The 27,737-nt window shown below is 42.1% G+C and overlaps 1 protein-coding gene across 5 annotated transcripts in view; it reads left to right on the top strand.

Annotated features, from left to right (window-relative positions):
* Nucleotides 1-27,161, top strand: part of pparaa (peroxisome proliferator-activated receptor alpha a) — a 39,051-nt gene extending 11,890 nt beyond the window's left edge. For 2 of the 5 annotated variants that reach the window (XM_062517535.1, XM_062517534.1), the window contains 8 exons: nt 6,003-6,091; nt 12,586-12,627; nt 19,797-20,030; nt 20,675-20,829; nt 22,153-22,291; nt 24,025-24,224; nt 24,609-25,071; nt 25,420-27,161. In XM_062517535.1, coding sequence (XP_062373519.1) covers nt 19,835-20,030; nt 20,675-20,829; nt 22,153-22,291; nt 24,025-24,224; nt 24,609-25,071; nt 25,420-25,664 — 1,398 coding nt within the window. In that variant the 5' untranslated portion in view covers nt 6,003-6,091; nt 12,586-12,627; nt 19,797-19,834 and the 3' untranslated portion in view covers nt 25,665-27,161. Of the gene's footprint in view, nt 1-6,002; nt 6,092-12,585; nt 12,628-15,007; nt 15,152-15,179; nt 15,328-16,264; nt 16,332-19,796; nt 20,031-20,674; nt 20,830-22,152; nt 22,292-24,024; nt 24,225-24,608; nt 25,072-25,419 lie in introns of those variants that run through there. The other 3 variants (XM_062517533.1, XM_062517536.1, XM_062517537.1) reach the window with 3 other exon arrangements.
* The last annotated feature ends 576 nt before the right edge of the window (nt 27,162-27,737 follow it).

Below are 27,737 nucleotides of genomic sequence, written 5' to 3'. Positions count from 1 at the left end.
ACCTTTAAAATCTGTAAATCAGAAACTTTTATATTAACTGTGAGGAAAGTTATTTGAAAATTAACTGAAATTGTCCTGGATGTTTACTTTATGTTATAAAGACCATGACTTAACATTCACTCCAAAAATGCAGTGACCACCATGTTGTGCCTTTCTGTCCTCCATTTTGGGATTGGAAATTGAGGGTTGTGTGCTGCACATCGCAGCCCCCTGTCTGTACCCCCTCACACATCATGCTCTGGTCTGTGGAACCAGTTCAAGCAATTCATTTCAAGCATACTCTTAATCACCATTTTTTTTGTCTCTGAGCTGCTTAAAATATTTCACTATTTTAATATATCATGTGGGAGGACCATTATAAAACCTTTTACAGAATATGTAGAAATGTTTTTTTTCCCCTCTGATTACTGTTCCTTTTCTGTATTCTGTGTCATCATAAATATTTATGCACTTCAAGAAAAAACTAAATGAGCCAACATCAGTGTTTTTGTATTGCACATGACTGGACAGTACAGGTCAGTATTGTAATAGTTGATTAACTTAGTTCCTTGCATTTGCTCCTGTTGGTAGCTGCCTTTTTGGTGGCTGTGGCTGTTGTGTGGTTTGCTGTGGTGTCCTGTCCTGTGCTTGCTGTGCTGTGCTGTGCTGTGCTGTGCTGTGCTGTGGTGTGGTGTGGTGTGGTGTGGTGTGCTACCTCTGTGGGCCCTCAGAGGTCAGAGGAGTTAATAAAGGCTGATGTGGGGCAGCCGTGAGTGACAACCCTGAGGGGATCACCCCTTAATCCCCATTAGGCAGCGTGCGACTGATCTTTACCTACTCAAAGCAAACAGCGCACTCCCCGTCAATGGGGCCGGCCTGCTCCTAGTCTAACACTTGTGACCCCGGGGTCATGGCCTTTGTTCCCGTCTCAACAAAATGTGACCCCAGAGGTGCTGGCGGTAATTGAGAAGTCATCTTGACACGCGTGCTGAGGGGCCCAAGAAGGACCCACCACAGACAGCGCGCACCGGCTAAGACAGAACACGAGAAATGTGGTCTTACCACTGTTGTTGCTCATTTATATTTGTTTAAATATTTTAGTGCACCTGGCATTCTATTCATTATTTTAATTTGTTTATATTGATAATCATTCATGTAATCTTGTTTTATTTTTTATATATTACAACACATGAAATTTGTACAGGTGTATCTCCGTACGCTTTTCATATTCTCAGGCTGTTGGAATGTGTATATATTTACTCAGTGGGAATTTATTTCTGTGTAAACGTGCATATAAACGTAGTGTAAACTAATAAGGAGCGTTTGACAGGAACCAGTGCAGATACTGAAGGCATGCTTTGTCAACTCACACCTCATTGAAATGTGAGTTCAGTCTTTGACTTTGACTTTGAGTTTGTGCAAGTGAAAAAAGCCCGTTCTGCAGATTTCACATTGATTTATTGCATGCTCATTCTGAACACAGTGATTCACCATATTAGATTAGATGTCTACAGCAAGTGAAAAATAGGTCTCTGTCAGCCAGATATGCCGCTTGAAAACTCACATGCAAATTGTGCCTTGGTGGTTTGTTGTTGCAGTAGCAGTCATCTTCAGGTATGAATTAATTAGTTTGCTTCTCATTTCCCCTCAGGAAAGCTTAACCATTAATTGAAAGCTGTGGCTCAGAAATGTTTACAAAGACAGCATCCCTGATTTGCAACATATAATAATATCCTTGGTTTGCATTTAGGTAATGTGGCTGTGTGAAAGTCTCAGTAAAGGAATGTATTTGAATGTATTAGTTGCTTTATTTATTGGAGAAGACTTCAATATTGTGGTTCTAAATGTGCTCTGAAATTGACCACTGTTATACATTTATCAGTGTTTGTGGAACGGTTGCCGTTATCAGTATTTGTTGCACAGGATAGATAAATGAGGGGTATGTTGCACATACTGTAGTGTTGCTTAACACAGATATTTTGTTTTGGAGTGCACAATGTCTTTGTTTGCCGTGTTGGGTTGTACATTTCCACATGTTTTGCCTATTTTTCTATAAAATAAGGAATCACAAAGTCAGTCATCATGCTAATGCATTTCCTTTGAAAGACAGTTGATGTCTAGAATCCATCCTTGTTTATGAGAAAATCATACTGACTGGCAAAGTGAATTGTTGTCAGTTTAGACCTTTTAGAAGTTAATCGTTTACATTTCAGTGTTCAAGTAATGGTGAATTGTTAGATTGAATGGCTAATTCTTATGTTTATTTAATGCAAACATTCTTTTCGTCTCCCTTATCATGGAATACATTATGACATGAAAGCCTTGCATATAAACTGTCAGGGTGATCCATGATAAAGCCACACTGAAGCTGTTCTTTGCAAATTCTCATAAAGAAGTTATTGTGATTGGCATTTGATCAATGGCACCCATAAGCAGTGAGCTCTGAGAAAGATGAGGTCTTACATAGAAACTTACTGTTTGGGTGTTGGCAGCCAACCCAAAACCAAAATTGTATCCTCAAGTGAACTTAATGCAATGTACAGTTCCACACGCATGCCAAGCCTGAACATTCCTGCCACAGCTCTTAGACCATCAGCAAGAGTTGATTACCAACATTAGACTTAAATGAAGTGGTAAAACAAACGCTTATAACTACTACTTAATTAAAACCCAGAACGATTCACTCTACCAATTACCGACACCAATGCAGTGTATGGAAACCAAAGTGTTTTGGTTTAATATGCTCATCCTCTTTCCCATTGGTTAGCCGACGTGGCGAGATGTGACGTGGCGCTGGTAGGTGCCCTGGCCGCTATTGTCATTAGACGAGGGCAGTGCGATGGGCGACGTGTCCACTGCCGTAGTGTGCTGTGGCAGAGCCCTGGTGTGGTCTGCTCAGGTCATTTGTGCGCCCCTCCAGCTGGCTCTGTGCGGCGGCCGTGTGGCTCCGAGTCCGGCTGGCGGCGGGCGCTCTGGTGAGGGGTCAGTGTCCTGGCCGAGCACGGGAGCCTTCGGCCGACCACTGGCAGGGCTCTGAGAATGGGCACGATAAGCTGCGTGTGTGTGTGTACTGTATGTGTCTCTCTCTCCCTCTCTCTCTGTGTGTGTGTGTGTGTGTGTGTGTGTGTGTGTGCGCGTTCGTGTATGTGTGTGTTTGTGTGTGTGAACTATTGCTAGTAAACTTGCAATTACAACATTGTGTCTGAAACCCTGCAAAAGCAGAATGAGCAAAAGCGTGTGTGTGTGTGTACGCGCGTTCGCGTATGTGTGTGTTTGTGTGTGTGTGAACTATTGCTAGTAAACTTGCAATTACAACTTTGTGTCTGAAACCCTGCAAAAGCAGAATGAGCAAAAAGCTCCTCTTTGGAGATCCATTCCCTAGAGTCCTGTCTGTGGCTGGACACTGCTCCAGTGCAGTCCATAACATATGGTGGAATTAAATGTGTTTTCTTACCCTTTGCGTAGCTCTGGTAACACATGAGAAACACATTTGTGGTATGGATGTGGAATAGTTTTCTGTACATACTGTATGTGGTCAGTGCAGAGCGATTTCAACTTGTACTTGATAATGCATATAATTCTTTGCATGTCGATGGTAAAATAAATGACAATTTGATATTGCTATTTAAGGGGGAGCACAGGAAGGCAGAGGAGTGTTTTGTCTGTGAGGACAGTCACGCTGTCCCCCAACTGTAGGAGTGTAAGAAGTGCACGGTATGGGCAGGCCTGTGCCAGAGGACAGAGGTGTGGTGCTCTGCGTGTGCTCAGGACGCCGCTCGTCTTTATCGGCAGGCTTCTGTGTGTGCTGCGCTCAGCAGCTGCTTCTCCTCCACAGCGCCAGGGAAGGAGTCTCACCCAAAGCCCTTATCAGCGCTGGACTCCCCGCTCAAATGGTTGCAGGGGGCAAGAGGCGCTCGTCCTCAGGACGCTGGTGTAGAGTGCACGGAGGGGAGGGGGGGGAGAGAGTTAAAGAAGTGTGTGGCAGGAGCTCCATGTCCAGGCTCCACCACACTGCACTGCACAAGGCTGGAGTGGCTCAATAATACTGAAAATTGGATCTGTTGTGTCCTCACCCCCCTTTGAGGGAAAAAATGGGCTCAACCGTACTGTATGTGGTGGAGAAAAGCATTTTTTATTATTATTATCTCTGCGGCGGCCACCATTAGGTACAAGGGAGCATAAGCTCTGAAATGAACTATTCAGATGGCATGTGGTGTAGCAAGGTGTGTGTGTGTGTGTGTGTGTGTGTGTGTGTGTGTGTGTGTGTGTGTGCGTGTGTGTGTGTGTGTGTGTGTGTGTGTGTGTGTGTGTGTGTGTGTGTGTGATAGAGAGAGCAAGACAGACAGTGTCCCCTCATCACCCCCCCTCTCTCTCTCTGTCTCTCTCTCAGTGGCTGTGGAACGTGTAATGAAAGAGCGACTTGCTCACGTACTTGACTGCGCCCCTATTTCATCATCAGCTTAGCTCCTTCCCCCCCTACTCTCCCTCTCTGCCTCTCTCCCTCCCTCTCTCTCTCTCTCTCTCTCTCCTTCCCTTCGTTTCTCTCCTCCCCTCACTCTTTTGGTCTTGGCCACATGCAAGGAAGAGAGCGGAGAGAAGCGTCTGAAAAAAGAGGAGAAAAGCGTCTGCTGCTATTTCCACAGCTAGGTCCTCCCCCTCAGACAGCTTGTGCCAGCAGAAGGAGGGCTTCTACTACTCTCTGGATTTGAAACCTCTGCCTCCCAACTATCTGCAGCAACTGCCTCAAACATCCTGCAACAAGTTGCTGTGGGAATAGAGTTCCAAGTCAACTCGGGTCTTTTTCTGTGACTTTTGCTATTTGTACAAATGCATTTTTTTCCCTGCCGTGCTAGTTGCTTGTCATGATGTACTTTTGTTGTGGTTAATCACAGGGTTGCTCAGGTAGTGTGAGGGGGCTAAATATCTCTCTGTGCTCGTTGGGGCTGCGCTTTTACGGCAGGGCATTTTTTTTGGGGGGGGGGGGTTTCGTGCAGAGAGTGAAAATGGCCGAGCTCTCTCTCGACATGTTGCATCTCCTCTGAGTAGTTCTGTGGAGAGTACGGCACTCTCTTTCTCTCGTTTGTTTTCTCTCTATCGCTTCCCTCTCCCTCTTTCTTGCTCTCTTTCACACTGCTCTCATTTCCCCCTCTCTCTCCCTCTCTCTCTCTCTCTCTCTATCTCACGCACCCTCTGCCGTTCCCTGTGTGTGTGTCTCTCGCGCGCGTTCTCTGGTTCTCTGTCTCTCTTTCTCTCTCTCTAGTGAAAGGGGAGCAGGGGGGCGGTGCAACGGCAGAGCTTTTTCTGGGACAGGTGCCAATTCCAAACAAAAGACATAAAAAAGGCAATGAGTGAGAGATGCCGACATTGAAAGAAAAGATGTTGCATGTTGAAACGAAAAAGTGATTTGTAGCGATCACATGTGCTATCCAGGGGCATGCTTTGTGCATGTGTGTTCTTTGCCGTGGGCATTACAGTAGGTTGAATCGCAAAGTGGGCTGAGCACAGCGAGCCCAAAGTAGTGAGTGGGCAAAAGATTAGAAATACTTCTTTTCTCCCCAATCTGGCTCTTTCTCTCTCCTGCACTTTTCAGCCAGTGAAGGCATTTGAGGATTTTCCCCCTTTTTTTCTGGAGGGGGGGTTATTGTATGGGAGGGGGCTCTGATTCCTTGCTGCTGAATTATTCATGAGACAGAGCCGATGCCGAGATCTGACTGGCTGGGCCATTAACATTCATCGGACATTCTGTTTGTCTGTTTGCTAACATTCCTCATTCAAAGACTTGTTAACTGCCAGACGGGCAGCACACGCGTCTCCCCAGCACCCTCATGGCCTCCTATTGTGGCAGCCCTCGCAGTCCCAGGCGCGGAGGTGGCCAGCAGGCATGTGGCCTGGGGCTGGGGCTGGGGCTGGGGCTGGGGCTGGGGCTGGGGCTGGGGAAGGGGATGGAGCTCTCTGTGGGCCTGCCTCCGCTACCCCTCCCTGGGCCCGTGGAGGTAACCGACTGCTCTCTCTCTCCTCTGCAGAGAGCCACATGGAGGGGGAAGAGGACGTCCTCGTCTAGCCATGTTGTTCTGGATTGCCGTCATGCGCAGGCTCTCTTGTGGGATTTGAGGTAAGCAGTCACTGCTGGTTACATGTTTGTGGGTCTTGTGTTGGAGGTGCTACGGGTAGAAAAATGTGTTGTTACAGGAGTGGTGGCTTTAATATCGCTTGTGTTTTGGTTTAAAACCCGCATCTATGCCTTGCATATTCACAGTATTGTCATTGCCATATTTGATAATTGAATAATATTTGTAAATTATTTTTTTTTGTCCAAAAGCACCATACTGATACTGTAAACTTACGAAACCGGAGAGAAACGAGGTGCTACGAAAGTGTAGTATTTGTCTGGAAGGCTATAATGTACAGTAATGGAGTGGACTGTCTTGTCTTAGTTGGGATGAGGTGTGTCTGCCTGATGCTGTGCTGTTAGTGTGTGTGTCCACAAACTGAGCTTGCTAACTGGTGTGTTTGCTCTCATCTTGGAAAAAGGAAAGCCTCTCTGAGAGACCTTCATATGACTGCAGCTGTGGTGGGATAGACGCCAGCCCATCCAGGCAGGGCCGAGCGCTAGTTCACATTACCTTTTACTGGATTTGTTGCAATTCAGCGTCGCCGTCCTGATTCTGAATAGTTCCTTTATTTTGGGGTCTCATTCCGCAGTTGATATGCAGACGTAAATGTTGAAAATATCACACCGTTTTTAGCTCCAACACTCATTCCATAGTGAATATATGCTCACTTTCTTCTCAGTAATGGGAAATACTGACTTGCGCTATTTTGTTATTATCGATATTTAGGTAAGCTTTGGTTCATTTGATTAGTGAACAGTTTATTATAAAATAGAGGACTTCCTCAGCATTGATTGTATATCGAACATTTCGTCTGGTGGTTGTACGTTCTGAAGCCTGTTAATGTTAGTGGAGGTGTGGGGAAATGGTTATATTTTTGTGCTGTGAGAGCTAAATTTTGTGGACTTTTGACAGTCATAGGAGGATGATACCGATGAGTCATCACAGGCCGAAACATACACACAACTCTCTCTCTCTCTCTCTCTCACACACACACACACACACACACACACACATGCACATAATCACACATATAGCAGGCTCACAAGAACACCTCCCCAACTTTGAGGACTAGGCCCACACAGCACATGGTCATCGATCTGATAAAGGCATGTTAAGTCTTTGATCCTTCCTTGTTATACATTTGTTTGCTTATTTTTTTTAATCGCCACACAGTTCCCAGCACATTCACAGGACATATACTGTACATGGTCATACCTGCACACATACACTTGTATTCAGACGCAGGATCAACTCTCAAAATTAGGTTGCCAATCAATAGTTTCAAGAGGTTCTGATCTGAAAAAAAAAAAATATTTTATGGCTGCTGAACCTGAAAGTCAAATTATTGAGCCTGCTTTGTTGATGTTATAGAGCCTAAAGAATGTGGCATTATTCAAAATTGTAAATTGGTTTGAGTTTGGCGAGCACTTAATTGTGAAAATTATTACGAAATAAATTTGCGTAGACAATAAGCATTTATGTTTGTTTGCATTAGTATACATAATCCTAATTAAAAACAAAATGTGTATATGCCATGGGCCTTAGTTTATAAAATAACAGTAATCCTAAGAAGCAAAAATGAATAAGGTGTTTTAGGTTTAAAATATACCATTAAGTAATGATTGATAGATAGCACGTATTGTTTGAGGAAAAAATAGTGTGTGTAAGAGAAGAGGCAGACACACTCCCTCACAGTCACGTTGCGAAACACACCCACACACTCCTTCACTGTCCTGCAGCAACACACACCGACACACACTCATGCCCTCTCATGTATAGCACACACTTGATGCCATGTGCACCACAATGGACCTTGGGTTTAGTGCTGAAATGAGTTCCCACGCCTCTGTGGAACTAGAGGGTGCAGACACCTCCTATAAAGACACACACACACACACACACACACACACACACACACACACACACACACACACACACTATCTAGATGATGGATGGCTGCATTTTGTTCTATAAAGTTTCATAATACAAACCAAAACACACCAAAAAATAGTAGCCCTACGCAAAAGTAAAATACTTCTTATTTGTAGTTTTTTTTATCACATGAAGTTTGCCAACTTAACAGTATATGCTAGGTACCTCACAAGAAAACAGAATTTTATAAATTGCAGAACTTGTGAAAAGTCATTGTCATTTGTTAAAAAATTGAAATGATCAAGGTTATTTGAGTTCACATAAAAATGACTGCATGTTGGTGCATGTATATGCATGCTTGAGTGTGCGTGGTACAGGTCTGATCAAGACTAAGGCCATATTTTGTAGTTAGGTTTGAATGCACTGAATAAATAAAAGCACAGCTGGCCCTCATATTTGGGCTAAAACTTCACACATCTTGTTATCCAAATATTCTCATCTAAGTAAGAGTTAAGACTAATCGTAAAGGGTAATGCATAGTCTTAAGGAAATAACTTGTTTTTACCTCATTTATGAGATTCAAATATTATAATCTGCACGCTCTTTTTCCATTGATATTCTTCAAAAAAGTCCTAAGGCCTAAGCTTAAAATAACTCATATTGCATATTCAGATGATAGATGTTAAATTGTTGAAAAAATTAAGATAAAGATGTTTATTTTTGAGGATTTTTAATCATTAAATATTTGTTACCATCACCCAATACTGATATTCATTAATTATATTCACTAACCAAAAGAGTTCAAATGTGTGTGAATGTGTGTGAAAGTGTGTGCATGGCTGTGTGAGTGTGTGTGTGTGTGTGCTCGCTCATCACAATAAGTGGAATATTTTCGAAACACGGCCCTGTGATGTTAACTCTATAATTGAATTATGAATCAGAAACAGGTGGAATTGTACATTTTTTTATTATTTTGGATGACATTGACAAGGTACAAAATTCCCTTAAAATTGTCTACATATGCATATGCTATTCATGAAGATAATTAAGAACTTTGATGTACGTGATCTTTTAATAGTTTCCACGGTTGTCGGTTGTACATTCTCTAACTTACTGTTCTGTACTCTGTCACTGCTGTTGCCAGAATTTATTTTCCAGTTTGTCTCTTGTTGCAAAACTGAAAAGGCTACTTTCTGCCTTCATTAGAGCAAAGTGAAACCTCTAGAATGCTACTGTCCCCTGATTAGATGAAACAATGTGCTTTAGCATTTCTCTGGTGAAGCACATGTAGTCCTCTGTCTGTGGTTGTGCTGACGAAGCTGGACTGTATAGGCCAGGTCTGTGAGCAGGCCCAGAGGGGGGCAGGGATGGGCGGTCTTCTAGACAAATGTGCCGCCTGCTCTCACAATGACGCTCCGCCGTGATTGACAAGTGACAAAAGCTGGGGTGGAGTTGCTCAATTGTTGAGCGTCTAGATGATGTCATGGCCACTCGCAGCATCTAGATGAACACAGGTAGTGCACTCCAGTGTAGCACCATTGCAGTGTACTTGATCTGTGTGCTCGATTATTCTAAGCTGTGGGTGAGTGAGTATGTGTGTGCAATGGGAAATACCCCATAATGAGCAAGGTGAGCACAGACACGCGATAAATGTCCATTTTGAACTGCAGGTGCTTGAATCTGTTTACATTATTAGGGATACTGTATACTAGGCTATGTATTATTATTTTTGCATAACACAACATTTGGAAAATTACTTTTTTGTATCATTTGTATAGCCTATACTATACTGTGGTGAAAACTGATTGACTGAAGTTATAGCCAAAACAGCCAATTGGTGCCTTAATCTACCCTAAATTAAAATGTTTCAAACCAGGGGAAGGAACAAAAGTGAATTATAGCTTAATCTCCCACAGGTGAAATGAAGATGAAAAGGCACCATACTTGAAGGCACCATGATTAGCACCCTTCAAATGCACAAAGACGCCATTGTCAAAATGTTCACTCGACTTGGGCCCTGGAGAAGATTGCCACCTATTGGACAGTGAATATGCAACAACAGAAAAGTCACCAATTCACTTTAGTTGCCGCAAAACCATCGAAATTGAGAACTGTGCTCATAGTGTAAATATGTTGGCCAATTTTTTGCGGAGCTTTAAGTGGAGGCAGAGACGTCTGATAAACTAAAGTATCTTTGATAAAAGATCTAGGAAGTGTAGTGATCCCTGTAAGTGCTCTAAATTCAGCTTGTTCTCAGTCGTCTTAGAAGGAAAGCCTCTTGGGCTGGTTCTACTCTGTCACATGTCCATGCGGTTTGAATAAGACCTCCACGTGTACCATGCCACCTCATGCTGCTGGATAAAGTAACAGTAGTAACAGTCCTAATAGAGAAGTGACTTATCTCAGGCTGTGCCAGTGTCCTGCTTATCCACTGGGCCCGCGGTGTTCAGTCATGGTTCAACCTCCTGCTCGTGTGCACAGAATGAATCCAGGTCATTCATCTGAGAGCAAGCGCTAGTGAAGGACTCTGAACTGTCGGGGCTGCCTGCAGGAGGTTGAGTTAGTGAACGTGCCATCTAAGGTTACGGTGCCATGGCTGTGTGTGTGAGTGCTCGCTCCCGCAGTACTGTTTGGGAAAGGGAGGAGCACTATTTATCTCATAGGCTATTAAAAGCTATAGCTGCGGCCTGCTATTGCTTTGGCAAACATTGTTAGACATAGAGGGTCAGTCAATTGAGGTGGGTGAGGAACTGTTGACTGCTCCCAATGAGAGGGCTCTTCAGGGCACTCCAGCACACTCCATGTCAAACGTACATGTGATGATGACTGTCTGGCCCAGTGTCTCATACTGCAGTCTGATCAAAGAAGAGCCAGACATGAGGTTTTTTTTACATTTACATGTTGTGTCTGGTGAGATTTGTTTGTAGTATATATAAGCATAACATGATGCATACAGTAACAACATGTTTGTCATTATGTGATTTAGTGAACAACAACCTTTGCGCTGAAAAAAGAAACAAAACCTTTGAGCATGTATTTGTACACACACACACACACACACACACAAACAAACATATACACAGTATACAGTACATGGAGTGTGTGTGTGCGTGCTTGCGTGTGTGTTTGTGCGAATGCGTTTATGTCACACGCACACACACACACACACACACACACACACACACACACACACACACACACACACCCATGCACACACATACACACACACACACACACACACACACACATGCACACACACACACACTCCCCATATATGTGTGTGTGTGTGTGTGTGTGTGTGTGTGTGTGCGTGCTTGCGTGTGTGTACGAGTGCATTTATGTCTCACACACACACATACACACATATATACAGTATATGAGTGTGTGTGTGTGTGTGTGTGTGTGTGTGGACAGAGAGAGAGAGAGCCGTGTGGTAACACCTCTCCCCTCTGAGGCCCCAGCAGTCTGACTCACCTCTGTGGGTATGCCTCTCCCATCCAGAGGTAAACCACATGCCAGACCACAGCCTCACTCACACAGGAAACTCTCAGAGCTGACCACAGCATTGCGCTGGCCTCACATCCATGACAGCTGCCCAGCCTGCTCTCTCTGTCGCCTCACCCAAGCAGCACTCTGGCCAGTGTCTGCCCATTAGTGCTGACCAGCTTCACGTTGCCATTTCACCTTTTGACTCAGTGTGTTCAATTAGAAAATATTATTATTTAGACGGCTTCATTGACCAGGAGTGTCACAACATTACAATTCAAAGTGCAACAAGTGAAACAACTGAGGAGAATTGGATACACGATTGAGGATATTCCTTTCTTAGGGAGGTGTTACCTGACTCTTTCAACTCTAAGCCAAGTAGAGTTGTAAACAAGATTTCAATTAATAATGTAGTGAGCTTGAGTGGAATATTTTCAGTCAAATATTAAGCATTACTGCTGCCTGGAAGTACCGAGAGACTGAAAAAAAGCTTCTATCCACAGTCTCTTCAGAACTTGAATGAGGACTTGACCAAGATCACATGGCATGATGAAAGAACTTCAATTCACACAGTATACTTCATGTGAAGTACACTTTATATGCTCTATTTTTTGTATCACAGTAACACACATCTTCAGTAATCTATTTATTTATGTTTTGTTTTGTTCATTGTCATTGAAGTCAGAAGACACATTTCACTACATATTGGACCTTGTATAATTGTTTCTGATAAATCACTTTTTTTATTTGATTTTTTATATTTTACACCCACACGTCTTCCGTTGTTGAAATGAAAAAATAACATGAATCTTTCCCATCATCATGAGTCTTTCTTCTTACTACATAGCCATATTTATGGTCTGCTCTTATAAGGTTACTAATGCACTGCACATACTGTATTTATATTTCATTTATATTTCTTTAAACCTCTTTCTGTAAACCAACTGCATACTACTGTCTACACTGCACTATATATCACCTGTCTATACTGTGTATATCACATCACATTTCTGCTTCTTTGCACTTCTGATTTCGACACAAATTGCATTTCATTGTCTTTGTACTTGGACTCTGAACAATGACAACAAAGTTGAATCTAATCTAATCTAATCTAATCCCTGTTTTTCTCTTGTAGATGGCACTATGTGGACACGGTTCTTTTCTATGGATCATAATGGTATTTATACAGATCATCCTTTCTTTAATTCATCTGGCTGTATGGTTTTCTGTATTTGGTGGTTGTGAATAAGTGATCATGTTGAAGTTGATACAGGTCGAGGCGTTTCCCTAAGGATGGCATGTCACACACTCAGAGCGCTGCAATCCCAAACTGCCCTTTGGGGTGAGGTAGTAGGTTGTATAGTTTTAGGGTCAATCCCTTGCTGTGAGTTAACTATACAACTTACTGTCTTTCCTGAAGTGGCTGTAATGTCATCGTGTGGAAAGTTATGAAAAAGAAATTGGTATTAAACACAAATTGCTGTTTTGGTAGGTTTAAAAAATATTGCCATTACACTCAGTCATTTAATTATCAGTTAAAGTGCAGTAAAGCTTAGAAATGTATGGTTATGTTATCACTTATATTTTGTATGCATCAAAATAAAGGTTTTGTTGAACCGTCTCTTGTGTTGACTTACCATGGTTTTCTGGTCTGTTATTTGATTCTAAGTAATTCTGTTCTATGAAAGCACCAAAAAGGTATTGTGTTTAATAATGATCATGGTCACTTTTAGTTCGTTTATGTGCAAGATGCAATGTGCATATATGCAAATGATGATTTATTTCTAGGCGTATGCTGTATATTTGTGTATGTGTAAATGAAGACATGACCTTTCATTGAGAAATTGAGGTGGATGCACTGATGTTCGTACAGGGTGAGGTAGTAGGTTGTGTGGTTTCAGGGTTGTGATTTTGCCCCATCAGGAGATAACTATACAACCTACTGCCTTCCCTGAAGGGCAGCAAAACAACACAACATCTTCAAAGATCCAAACACTGTAAGTATTGCCATCCTTTAAATATTTACACTATATCACCACATGCATAATGTTTTAACACTTGTATGTTTTAAAAGCAAACAATAAAATAATGAAATCCATCTTGGTGAAATTGTTTCTGTCCCATTGTTTTTTACTCACTCTTATCAATCAAATTCAGCTGACCCACATCCAGCCATATATTGGAGATGATTCTTTATTGATCATGAAGTCATCCCCCAACAAGCAACACATTTTACTTTTTTCCTGATGTTTCTGAAATGATGATGAGTAGATGCAGATGAAGGATGTCACAAACACCATCATGTTAAACACATCTAACCTCTGCAGATTCTCCTGGGTGATGTCTGTTGTAAGAAACAGTGGTTCTCCTCAGTAGCTAAATGAGATCCTTGTCCACTAAATAAAAGATACAGTCTGACCCAAATGGACATTTAGCCGCTGCAGCTCAACAGCACTCTGCCTCTCAAGCGCTCCTTTCACACAAATGTCTGTGCTTCCAACATACAATATGCAACATGCAAGGGTCAAGTTGTATGCACAGCCTGGCATTCTGTGTGTGAATGTTAAGAGTGTTACCCATGCTTGCTGTTTCACACTATGTATATGGACAGTGGGTGGCACCAGAGTTCAACAAATACACCCAGCTGAATATGTGGCGAGAATCTATTCAGGCTATAGGGAATGCAGTTGGCTCTTTTCAGAAGCAATGACTTTATTATTGTATCACAAGTTTATTACTGTATCTATAACATTAGTATTGGCTGTGGTGTAGGCTATAAGCCAGGGCCATATGGAATGGATAAGCCTCTCTCCTAAGCATTTGCCTCTATGACTAAACCTGGCTAGAGATGTAGACAATGCTCAAGGATGTTCTGTAGATCCTGGTTTCCTTTTGAACATAGATTTTCATAGATTCAGTTCCAAGAACGGTCTAATGAACTGTCGGTCTAGTTGGGATATTGACATAAGCTAGACAGGTGGTTACCAACTGTGCCATGGAATTTGGAGGAAGCCAATGCATTTTACACAGGCCCATAGAATAGGCTATAAGGGTCATTTTAAATGCATCAGCGACACATGTTCTTAATATAGAAAGGTCTGTCAGCATCATGTGAGCATTAGTATTGCTGTGCACTCAGTCCATTAACACTCTGTTTAGAAGAAATGGGTATTATAAGAACATCCTTGATATTTGATAAAGTCTATAATTAATCTGTATGACAGGCTACTTAACAGTCAGTTTCCATAAGTCAGTGTGCCTTGGCGTTTTGGCTTGAGCTTTGGTGTGCGTAGCTCCTAAAATGTTGAGAATCTCAGACCTACATTTCCAGCATCATGCAGCTCACAGCTCGTGCAGGCTCCAAAATCAGTCAGGAATTATTCACATCTTGCACTGTGTGCCATAATGAATCGACGTCATGGATAGGACACCGTTCTTTCGTAGTAAAAGGACATGTTTCTATTGGCTCAAACTATAGGTGTGTCAGGAGGTGTGTGCATGCTGCAGTGTCATTGGAGCGTCACGTCCGGGAGCGAAACGGCACGGTTCGCTATCGCCAACGCGATTTGGCAATAGTAAGCTACTGGTGGGTGAAGAAACGTGTGTGGACTTTTCAATATTTCGGCCTCTTCCTGATTCAACCGCTGCAGCCAACAACCAAGAGTCGTATGGTAGATCTGGATTGGTCAACTGGATTTAAGGTAGACAGACATGCCTTAACAGTGTTCTGTCTTATGTAACAAGCTATTAGATAAATGGTAATGTGCGTCGGTTTGCAAATATGTGCTTAACACTCATTGAAAGTAGCATATGAAGACATAAAACATATTAATTCTGGACGTCAATTCTTCGAACTGATGCCAACCAATTCTGCACGGTATTTAATGGCAAACATCATGAGAAAGTGTCCCGAAAAACGAAATATTGTGCATTCCCATCATGTTGCGTAATAATGCAATGAATAGCCTATAGCTGATCTGCTGCTGAATCCATGCCCAGTCTGTTTGTCAGTTTAACTGAACGTAATTTGAAATCTGTGCATGTGTTTGGCTTAATTACAGTCAGTTTAGACATGAGTGTTTTGATGATTGCACTCTGCTATACAATAATCGCAAAAGGTGGAAACTCAACTTCTTCAGATTCTGACTGTCTAATCAAGGGAACTGTGAGTGTCCAATTTGGATTCTCATTGCTCCGACAGAGCTTCATAATTGATTCCTATGATATTTTTGCTTTACAGCATTGTTATTGTCAGAATTACACTATTTTTTTTTTTTTTTTTTATCTATCAAGCATTGCCAGAAGGGTGTGAGACCATGATCAGAGTGACACTTCCTTTTGTGCTCCAACGTTTAACTGTCTTCTGTTGATACAATGTGTCTGATTCTTATTCCACACATCTAACTGGTTTAGGTACCAGTTTTTGTTTTCAATCTTGAGTTGAACTGATGGCCTTCTGATGAAGTTCTTTTCTGTACTAAAGTGGTTATCACATGATTATCCAGCATTATATGGTCAATTAATATTATATTCTTGGAATCGATAGGCTATGTAGTGAAACCCATACATTTGTGTTCATGTGAGTGCTTGTCCTTCATACTGGACTCAGCCCTGGGCGAAATGTTTATGGGGTGAGCTTTAAGGGTCAGTTGAGGTCATCTATCCATAACATCTGGATGTGTATGATTGTTTAGCTTTAGACAATGTCTTATCTCATGCTATCGCTCACAGTACAGCTCAAATATTGGCCATGCACCAAATAATCTCGTTCATTGTGAAGGCCAGGTCATGCCGTGTGTGTCATTTGGACTTTGTCCTTTGGTGGAGCTTGTGTATTTATTTGGTCCAAACCCATAGTCTTCTTCTCAAGTGAACTGTCAGGTAAGCCTGGATTTCTCTCCACTTGTTGATTAGTTCTTATGTGATTGGGTTGTTGACTGTTCAGACAGTGAATCAGACAGTTTTGTGTGTGTGTGTGTGTGTGTGTGTGTGTGTGTGTGTGTGTGTGCGCGTGCGCGTGCATATGTGTGTGTTGAACAGTAACTCTGCCAAAGGTGTTTAGCGGTTGCAATGCTGTCCAGTGTGTCCCATTACATGGCGTGTGAGTTGTCTGTGTCTTTCTAGGATAGCTCTCATTTTCTCTTGTGCTCATAGCAGGAATCAAAGTGCTTTAACTTTCTGCTTATTAATCACAGGGTTACATATTGGGCAGCTGAATTACCTCATGTGTGCTTTTTTGGTTGTGGTGTCTGACTTTCAACCTCATTACTTTCACAACCTACAACATTGCAAAGCAGTTGAATGCATGAAGCAAACATCTAATGCCTCATGGATAGATCTCATTCAAGATGAGATGCTTTTGTGGCCTGTGTGAACTGAAAATGGTTTCTGAGTGCTATCTCAAGTGCAACTCAAGGAAAGTGTAATTGTAGGTCTTCACTTCATTGAAGAAGCAGAATATTTGTGGAACAAAAATGTTTTTATCCAGAAAGACTTGCATCGATCATCTTATCAGTATGTAGATTTTTTGGAAACGGAACCTAACTTTGCTAGAGCAATTATTTGCTTTAGCTTTAGCCTGGCTCGTGCCGTGTGTCTCCCTGCTGTGACGTTTGCGTGTCCGTTTGTAGATCCCTCCAGTTGATATGGGGATGTTCAGAGGTGTCGTTGGTTTTGCAATCTCTGGAATTACGCGGATAACAGTGTCCGAGTTTCAGGAACCAATGTTCAAAAGTTCCTGCTGTTTTTTTTACCAAAAATACTTGAGATAAACAAGCATTTCCACTAATTTGCAAAATCTTGAGAGACACAGAGTGTGGTGATGTGTTTGCGCCGCCATCTTGTCTATGCACTCTGCACAATGACAATACAGTTGATCTAATCTAATCTGATCTGATCTAATCTAATCTAAACAACTATTTGATGCAGCAGTTTTAGGGTGGCTTTTGAAGTATATTGTCATCATAAGCCTCTAAATCATGTCTGTCTTGCATGTGAAGTAAGACTAATTTAGGTGCCTAGACTTGTCAGCTAATTTAGCTATATCTGGGTCAGTCCCAATTTCCCCCTCTTCTTGTTCCAAAAATACATCCCTGGATTATTGTGCTCCAGGGAGCAAAAGTCCGGCAGGACAGGAGATGGGGACAATGAAAGGAGTGGTGGGTGGGCAGGTGAGGGTGTTTATTAGTTTCACAGTCTTCTTCTGCACTGGCCTCCACTCTCCGCGTCCTCTTAGGCACGTAGGCCGCTCTGTGTGTTTGAGGTTGGGGGGAGTTGGGGTTGTTGAGCAAGCTTCCTTTGCCAAAATGTAACAGGACCTCCTACAGCTGATACATGCTGAAAAAACAAAAACAGTGCTTTATTGTATAATGCCTGCGCTCCTTTGAATTTTGATTGGCTTGGTTTTCAACAGGACAGTGAAGAATGAAAAGGAGGAAAATAGTAGACTGAGCTCTCTGTAAATCGTTCCATAGTTATATTTTTAAAGAATAGCTACCATGGGTTTGTGATCGATTTTGTCTAGCTCCCCATGTGAGTAAGTTTTCTGAGTTCGCTGCATAACTGCATGTAGCTTCGTTTCTTTTGGCTTAGTCTTTCCCAGTGTGCTGCTGTATTATGTCACCTGTGGAAACAAATGGAGGCAGAGTGTATAACACTGAGTGTGTAGTGTCAGGAGTTGCTTTGCGGTGATTTCTTGATTTTTCTATTCATATAGGAATGGGCTTGAACTGATTACCCTATTGTCAACTTACATGTCTTGCACGAGTATTGTTGCAGAACTTGCTGTATTAGTGGTGTGTGAATCTCAGCTCACCTTGTTTTGTGTGGGATAGATACATTCCTGAGGAAAGGGAAACTGCTCTCTAGGGAGCTCACTAGACTCAGGCATCCTCATGCCATCTGGGCGCTAACACATGTGAACAGCTGGCTAAGATTGATGTTTGACTTTTAATGAAATGCAGCTTTGCGATCGGAGTAAAACTGTCTTGAAGCTCCAAAGCTCTAGACAGGTCAGCAATGTGTTTTGGAAAATAAAACACAGAAACTTGTCAGACAACTAAAGAGAACCGGCATTAAAATACACATTTAGCGGACTGCGTGTTTCCATTCAGCACAGCAAATTAGACTGTACACAACACACCTCAAAAACTGTGTTTGCGATAATGTTGCTATTGTGACCGTATAGATGTTCAAAATAACCATCCTAGTCATCTGAAGCTGTTATTCAATAGCAGATGAGTTACAGCTGAATGTTCTGGAAAGCTCTATAATGGGCCTGACAGATGTTCTCTGGCTCACAAATAGCAGCTGTGTTGCTGGGTGTGAACAAAGGCAACCAGCCTCTAAGATGATGACTGTACTAGGCCACAAATATTGTGTTACTCATTATTACTCTCCAACCACATATCTGGTAAGAGTGTTCTGACAAGGAAAACTACATGACATGACATGAACTGAGGATCTTAATTTCAGCACGCAGTATGTGTCATGCAGATTGTTCTGGTTCACTTACAGATACTGTGAAAGCTGAACTGAGAACGACAATGAACCAACAGATATGTTCGACCTGTCAAACAAAATGACCTAAAGCTCCTGTATTCAAACACCGCCACTGTGTTTTATTGTCCTCTCCGTTAGCTAGTAACTTGCTCTTTGGCCCGTGAGTAAGCAAGAGGCCCTCGCTGAGCGTTGTGTGATAAGGTGATGTGATAGCCACTTCAGTGTTTACACCATGAAGAAGGTGAACTCGAGTAGAGCCTTCATGGCAAACAGGTGAAGGATGTTTGCCGTACTTTAGACCCTCACTGGACACTGGTGAACCTGAGAAAAAGTGATTTCTGCTCTGCATCTTTGAACTAGAACTTTGCTAAGCAATACACATTTTCAGGCTTTTTTGCTTCACATACTTTTTACTCTACTTTTGTTTTGAAGTGCAAACTTTTTCAATGTTCTGTGTTTAACAAACTTGAGCTTTGAAGGAAATCAGCCATAATTTCATTAGGCATTAATGTTGGAAATGTGAATCTGTTTGAAGGTCTACTGTATGTTGTGTCTGCACTGTATGTACCGTACCATTCAGGGAGATGCTCTAAATGTTATTGTATGCAATTGTGCAGTGTCAGTAAAGACCTTCTAATCTGTTCCATTTCATGGATGTAATTTGAAATGTCATTTTGTAAATGTAGTTTGACTTTTGGCTGAAATTATTCATTCTGAACTGAAAAGAGATTACAAACTAAACTGAAGTACATGTAGGTTTATCTTCTTCTGGTATCCTATCAATAAATAAACAGTTTGAAGGACAGTATGACTCTATATAACTGTATACACTTGTTCTTTTTTCAGTCTCATGAGGGATTCAGTGCTTGGCATGGTCCACCATCATGGTCGACATGCCGAGCCCCTACAGTCCGTCCTCCATCGGAGACTCGGTCCTAAGTCCCCTGTGTGGGGACCTTATCCAGGACTTGGGGGAGCTAGAAGATCTCTCTCAGTCAGTGGATGATGATTCTTTCAACAGCTTTGATATCCATGAGCACAAGTCTTCGAGTGCAGGATCTGAGTGTTCTGCTGCAATAGGTAACCTTCTGCTGACTGATTCACCCATATCCTGCATTAGAGGAGAAATCACTCCTTAGGCTTGAGCTTAATTAACGGTAACAGAATAGAATCCAACATGGTTTGTTCTGTGCCAATGGTAGATTTGTTATAATACAGATGGAGTTGAATAATACAATAGATTAATTGTATAATTAGGGGGCAGTGATGGTGTTGGAGGAAGGGGAGTCACTTGGCCAGAAAACGTAACCCTAAACTCCCAAATTGCTCCCAATGTGCAGGTTGGTGCGTTGCATGGGGGCCTCCGCCACCTGTGTGTGTGTGGTGTGTGTGCGTGCGTGTGTGCGTGTGCGTGCGTGCGTGAGTGTGAAGTGTGAAATTTGAGTGCTTGGAGGAGTAGCACTAGGTAAATGCAGTCCATTTACCATTGGCACAGTTCATTATAAATCATAATTCCATATTATATTATATTTTTACTGTCTTTAGATATCAAATTTACTTGGGTTTGACACTCTGAAGTAGGCTACAGCATTAAATGACTCAGCAGCCAATGTACCCCGAGTGTAAATATAAATGACATGTGTACATTGTGTAAATATATACTGTACGTGTGCATTGCTTTTGTAGCAAGACGATTAGCCCTGGTATGTCTGCTTGCTCCTCAGATTTTTTGACTCCAGCGTCCAGTCCGTCCTCTGTGGTGTTTGGAGCAGTGACCGGAGAGGAGGTGTCGTCCAGCCCGCTAAACCTAGAGTGCCGCGTGTGTGCTGACCGTGCCTCAGGCTTCCACTATGGGGTCCACGCATGTGAGGGATGCAAGGTTAGGATACGCACACAAATACACTCACCCACCCATCCACGCACTCCCAAGGGAATGTCATGCGAAGGACACGGATGCCTCTGAGTGCCTGCTCTTTAAACTCTCCCCTGCTTGGAACCGAGCCATGAGGACAGACCAAACTGATGTTGCGTTAACCGCCACAAAGAGGTGGATCATCATCATCATCATCACCATCATACAACTTCTCTTACTCAGTATGGACGCTTTGTTAATCCTGCCCCGACTGCCATGGATAGGGAAGTAATATCACAATAATTCCCATCTGGCTATTTGCTGTGAAGAAGAAATATTTTTAGGGTCATAAAACTGTCAAAACTGGTTGGAAATTCCTGTGAGGAAATCCATGTTTCTACAGAGACCGGGTAGTCAGGGCTTTTCATTGGCTGAGTCTCTTCAACTCCCCCAGTCTTTTGCATAACCTCTGTGACCTGAGGCCTAGAGCCACTGAAAGATCATTCATTGGGCTATTTTCTGGGACATAAGGGAAATGAAGCTTTGCCTTGTAAAGTCTGAGCTTAAGCATAACAAAAGTTTATTTTACTGTAGGAATGTTGGTGAATATACTGTGGCATAATTACAGTGACGCCCTGTAGAATGGTTGAAAAGGGCGGACTCATATAACAATTTCAAAACTGATGCGTTGGGATGATTGCTTCAACCTTCTCTGTCATCTGAGATTCATACCAACGTATTGTCATCTAGTCAAGTGGTCCAGATACAGTATGCCATAGGGTGTCACATGTCTCTGGAGAGGCTCTGAACACTACGACAGGAGGAGAGTGTTTTATGGATGTTTCCATTGCCAGGCATGTGCTGGGTGGCTCCCCACAGGGATATGTAGTAACAGAGGTGCCTAAAATACTGACCCTTTGTATGCATATCAACAGCTTACAGCTTTATCTTTAAATGGCGTGTGTGTGTGTGTGTGTGTGTGTGTGTGTGTGTGTGTGTGTGTGTGTGTGTGTGTGTGTGTGCGGGAGGGAGGGAGGTATAGGGTCGGGCATTGATGGATATTGTCATATGTTTATTTATAACATGGATTTTGAGTTTCCTATTGACCTCATGTGAGTGTATTTATTGAAGAGCGCAAACACATAAATTGATCTGTTGTTGTTTGTGTTAGTCAAGTATTAATGGAGGAACACATTCATTATCTACTCTAAATGGTGAATGTTATGTAGTTTGTAAATGATCTGTTTTGCTGCCTCAACCCCGACAGAAGTAAACATACTCTTTGGTAAGAGCAATAGCTAGTGTGTGTGCATCATAACCCTTCACTCCCTCCTCTGTGCTGGTCCACAGGGCTTCTTCAGGAGGACCATACGCCTCAAGTTGGAATACGACAAATGTGAGCGAAATTGCAAGATCCAGAAGAAAAACCGTAACAAATGTCAGTACTGCCGATTCCACAAGTGCCTTTCAGTTGGCATGTCCCACAATGGTAAGCAAAGTAAAACCTGACATTTCAGGTGATTGTTTCTGTATATAAACATGGGTTTCAAAATATAGTTTGCAGTACTCTATTTACAATGTTGAAGGCATAAAACTGTGGGTGAACAAAAAGAAATGAAAGGAGTTACAGTTTTTTTTGATTGCTTTGACGCAGTAGTCGACTCAAAAAGCCATTTTTCAAAACTCTTAACGCAAAGGCCTAAACAGTGGCACCAATGGTCAAAATGACTAATTTTGCCTGCAAAAGGCTCTAACTCCTCCAAAACATTTAAAATATGGACCAAAAGCAAATTTTGCCCTCAAACAACACAACTTGCACACAAGTGCATAAGTGCTTCCAATCAGTCATTCGACAAGGGGCATCAAAATACAAAATTCAGCTCTCAATGTGAATCAGTGCTGCATTACTGGTCAGCAGCTTACATAATTTGCTTTCTTGCAAAAAATAGATCCAGAATCATTTACAATGATTTTTCAAATTGTATTGAATGCAGTATTCAGTCTTTTTTTTTTGAGATTGTGGCTAAGAAATATTCCAACAGAAACCATATAGTATGAAAGAAAAAAATCCAGTAAAATCCATCACTGTGTAAGACATAAGGAAAACTAAAAAATAAAAAAATCTGTACAAAATATTTTCTAGTCAATTCTACTGTAACTCTCACTCTCATCTGCCTTGACCATCCATGCTTGCAAGTTACAACACACAACATGGCACCTTTTAAGCCTGCAGACTGATTGCAAATTGAAAAGTTTTGTGAAGCAGTGTCAAACAGGTGCTTCAGTGATTTCATACTGGGCAAGAAGTATCTAAGAGATGGGAACATATAGTTTCTGTTTGGTTACCACAGCTAAAGCAATGGAGTTTGGACTGCTTGAATGACATCTGCGTTAACTGATTTGCAAAAGGGTGCGGGAAGTGTGTCAAAACAATGACAATGGGTTAACTCATTTGCAAGAGGTGTCTTTTGCTCTGCTGAGAGAGTGATGATGAAGACTGAGAGGTCACCAGTTTCTTCAACCAGGTCAAAGCAATCAAAAAAAACTGTAAGTGTTCACTGTAGGAGTTGAGTTTTATGGGACATGCTCATGTTTTGTGTTAGTATTTTTATGTGGCTGAATTGGATCACACACTTTATGGTTCAACATAGTTTGAGTGGTGTATAGCCTGTGCAATCAGAAATGTCCTGTTGTTGACGCTGACATAGATGTGGATGTTCACTGCTTGGACTTTAACCTCAATATCTCACCCAGGGCTCAATTAGTGTGTGTGTGTGTGTGTGTGTGTGTGTGTGTGTGTGTGTGTGTGTGTGTGTGTGTGTGTGTGTGTGTGTGTGTGTGTGTGTGTGTGTGTGTGTGTGTGTGTGTGTGTGTGTGTGTGTGTGTGTGTGTGTGTGTGTGTGTGTGTGTGTGTGTGTGTGTGTGTGTGTGTGTTTGTCTCATAAGCCATTTGACAAAAAAAGAATGTTTTACCCTAATAACCAGCAGGCCTTGACCCCTATATCTGCAGGCAGTGTAAATGTATTTACTCATGGCTTGTGCAAGAAGCTTGACCTAGGTCAGAAGAATCCGTGAAGACTGACCCTGGAGAAGAGTGCATTATTATGTGACACAATGACTACAACAGGAACGCAATTTTGAATACAGTGGGCAGAAAACACTATGTAACTTTGAGTAACATCAGGACGTGATCTCTAATGTGTGTACTGTGGTTTATTTTAGCTATCCGATTTGGGCGAATGCCCCAGTCAGAGAAGCTGAAATTGAAAGCCGAGCTGGAGACGGGAGAGAGGCAGTACGTGGAGCCTCAGCTGGCTGATGTCAAGGCTCTCGTTCGACAGATCCATGCGGCTTACTTGAAGCACTTCCCCATGAATAAAGCCAAAGCTAGAGTCTTCCTCACTGGCAAGACCAGTTCTCCGGTTAGTACTCCTTAGCGCGCACACACTTCATGACATAGAAGTCTGGTAGCGTACAACAATGTGTAATTCAATCAATGGACTAATTATAACAAACACATTAATATATTACACAAATCATAACACATAAGAAACGGACAACGGAAAGGTATGCGAAAAAGCATAATTGGTCGACAACGCTGCAGGTGTAGTAGTAATTCTGGCCTAATCCAAGTCTCTGATTGGATACAGGGATAAATTGAACGCACATTGTTACCAAATGGCAGTGGAGTTCCTCCTCCTCCTCCCCATTCCTAGTAAAATAAAAGTCTCACAAACATGCTGAAAGCCTAATCAGCTTCATGCCCCATTTCATTATCCTCATGTTGTCTCCTTCTCTTTCGGAAGCCTTTTGTCATCCACGACATGGAGACCCTGCAGCTGGCAGAGAAGACGTTGCTGATCCAGCTGTTTGGAGGCAGCGTGGAGGCGGTCGGCCTCCTGCAGCGGCAGGCCGAGGGGCGCCTCTTCCACTGCAGCCAGTGCACATCTGTGGAGACGGTCACCGCGCTCACGGAGTTTGCCAAGGCTGTGCCGGGCTTCCAGGAGCTGGACCTGAACGACCAGGTGACCCTGCTGAAGTACGGCGTGCACGAGGCGCTCTTCGCCCTGCTGGCCTCCTGCATGAACAAGGACGGGCTGCTGGTGGCGCAGGGCCGCGGCTTCATCACGCGCGAGTTCCTCAAGAGCCTGCGCCGGCCCTTCAGCGACATGATGGAGCCCAAGTTCCAGTTCGCCACCAAGTTCAACGCCCTGGAGCTGGATGACAGTGACCTGGCTTTATTTGTAGGAGCTATCATCTGCTGTGGAGGTATTGCTAAATTGCTCTATAATAGCCTATAGTGAGTAATGTTGTAAACAGCACTTCGCATGGTGATTGAAAATGATAAACCTTGAAAATATTTGATGGGATTTCATATTAGTATAAACCCCTAACAAGCAACATCAGTATGCGGTATGTAATGAGTATGTTATGAGAGATTTTATGGCATATGGAACGCTTAAAACTGTATGGTGGTCACTTTTGGCAATAATACCAATTCTGTATAGCAAGTTGAGCCAAAGTTCATAGCTTTTATAGCTATACTTCAGTATATCAAGTCAAGTACTTTGTTGTCAAGTCTCTCAACATGTATGTTATCTCTGTTTATCCTCTCAGACAGACCAGGCCTGGGCAATGTGTCTCACATTGAATGCATGCAGGAAAATATTATTCATGCACTGCAGCTCCATCTGCTGGCCAACCATCCAGATGACACATTCCTTTTCCCCAAGCTGTTGCAGAAACTGGCAGACCTTCGGCAGCTTGTGACTGAGCATGCTTTTCTAGTACAGGAGATTAAGAAGACAGAAGATGCCTCATTGCACCCGCTGCTTCAGGAGATTTACAAAGACATGTATTAAACATGGCCTCCTGGGGCCTTGGGGGTTTATGGAGAGCAGTCTAAAGTTTGGTGTCATGAGTGGTGGTGGAAAGCTGTGAAGAACAGCCACCTTAATGTATCCACAATCGCTATTGGTGGAGGTCAGAGAATAGCTGGGAAGAGTAGTGATTCCTGCAGGAACGGATTTTGCTTGTTATTTAGGCCTATGCAAAAAATATACTGCTGTGCCTGTGGGAATATCCAAGTAGCGTTGTATAAAGGGATTGTTGGGATGAATAAATTTGCCTGATTCAGCCACCAGTGACCAGAAGCAGTGTAAACTTTCCTGGTTACCTTGCAACTATTTCAACATGGGACACGGGACTACATTTAACGGCTACATGTCTGCCGTTAAAGCTAAAACATTGTGCCTTTTTTTTATTAAGGAGATCCATGTACAGGAATGATTGAAATGCACAGAAAGCACTTCTGATGAGTAGGCTACAATGAAATATGTAGGTTGAAAAACACCAAGAAATTTTGACTGTGAATAATGTTATATGAAAAATAAGGAACTGATTCAATGGACTGTGGTATTGTTTTGCATCATCCATTTTAGAAGAGATTGTTTCATGTTTCAGTGTGTGTTAAAAGTTTTAGCCAATAATAAGCCTTTTACCAACTCTTACCTCACTTTGTTAAATAATGGAAATAACTTCATCTGTAAATAATACATACAGCTATTGTATCACTCCAAAAAGATCACTAATCAATGTCAAGATAGTTTATGCCTGTGGATAATTAATATGGAGACTGGCTTTTAATATTAAGAGCTGGGTCTTTTTGGTTGTCATTATGGTTCTTATTGACATTGTTAGTGACCTGAGCAGTGATAGGCCTTTTTATACATTGTGTCCAACTATGAATAGTGCTGAATAACAGCTAAGTCAGGCTTGGTTTTAATAATAATGTTGTGTAACACAAACTTCTAACAAAATGTTATACAAACAAGAAAATCAGATGTCACTCCAAATATATATCTGATGTTTTTGTAGTTTTGTGATATGGCTGAGAGAGTATTATCCCCCCTCTCCCCTCCATAATTTTGGGATGATAGTAAATGGCTAGCAAGACCCAATATTTTCTGATTAAAGCCTCCTGCCATTCCCCTGATAACAGCATCAATATCTTCAACAAATCAGCAACATAACTAGGCAAAATAAGCTAAACAGGTTTTATATTTTACTGTTTTTTTCTAATGTGTTTAGCCCCAGGTTTATGTTGGTGCTTATGGTTTAATTCACTGGAAAAAAAATCATATGATGTATATAGATAGTTCTAACAAGTATAATAAGTTTGCATTTTATTAACAACAATTTTGTACATTGATTATCAGGGATTTCTGGCATAGTAAAACCTCAGGTTGGCCCCTGCCTTAGTGACCCTGTGTTAGATGGAAGAAGAGTCACCGTGCAAATAGTTGAAAGTAGTATGACTGTAATATTGGTGTTGTGATCATTAAAATATCTTTGCTGTATTATTGCGTTCATTTTTGGGAAATTAGAATAATATGCCTTATTATAATATTTTTTTTGAGCCCGTAGTGACTGTGAATTAAACATCTATTGCTAGCCTGCAACAATGGGCAATAAAGTGCTCAATATGGGATAGGGGAGTTGGAAAACTGTGAGGGCCTCCAGAAGTTATTTTTGTTACAGCACAGACACTATAAAACAGTAGGCTAGACAAACACGCACAGTCACACTTACAGTATAGCAGGCTCACAAGTAGGCCTACACATCCCCAACTTACACAACCTACTGGCCCACACACAAAATGGCCATTAATACGTTCAGGTGGGAGCCTACTCTGATTACTCTGACAGACATAACATAGGCTACAGTATCAAATAGAATAGGTCTAAAGAAAAAAATAAGTATATTGCACTGCATTCCCCCTAAGTAAAGGAATAGCCTACACATAGGCCTATGAACAAACGGAAAATAGCCTACTTTGCACATGTTTATGTAGTGGCCTACTTCCATCGAGCGTGGGTCTGATCTTAGGTTAACAAGTTCATTGCCAATAGCTAAACCAACCCACTCCGCTCAAA

Source organism: Sardina pilchardus, chromosome 17, assembly GCF_963854185.1.
Source record: "Sardina pilchardus chromosome 17, fSarPil1.1, whole genome shotgun sequence".
NCBI classification, from domain to species: Eukaryota; Metazoa; Chordata; class Actinopteri; order Clupeiformes; family Clupeidae; genus Sardina; species Sardina pilchardus.
The sequence above is the reverse complement of the archived record's forward strand: the minus strand, read 5'-3'. Positions and strand labels throughout refer to the sequence as shown.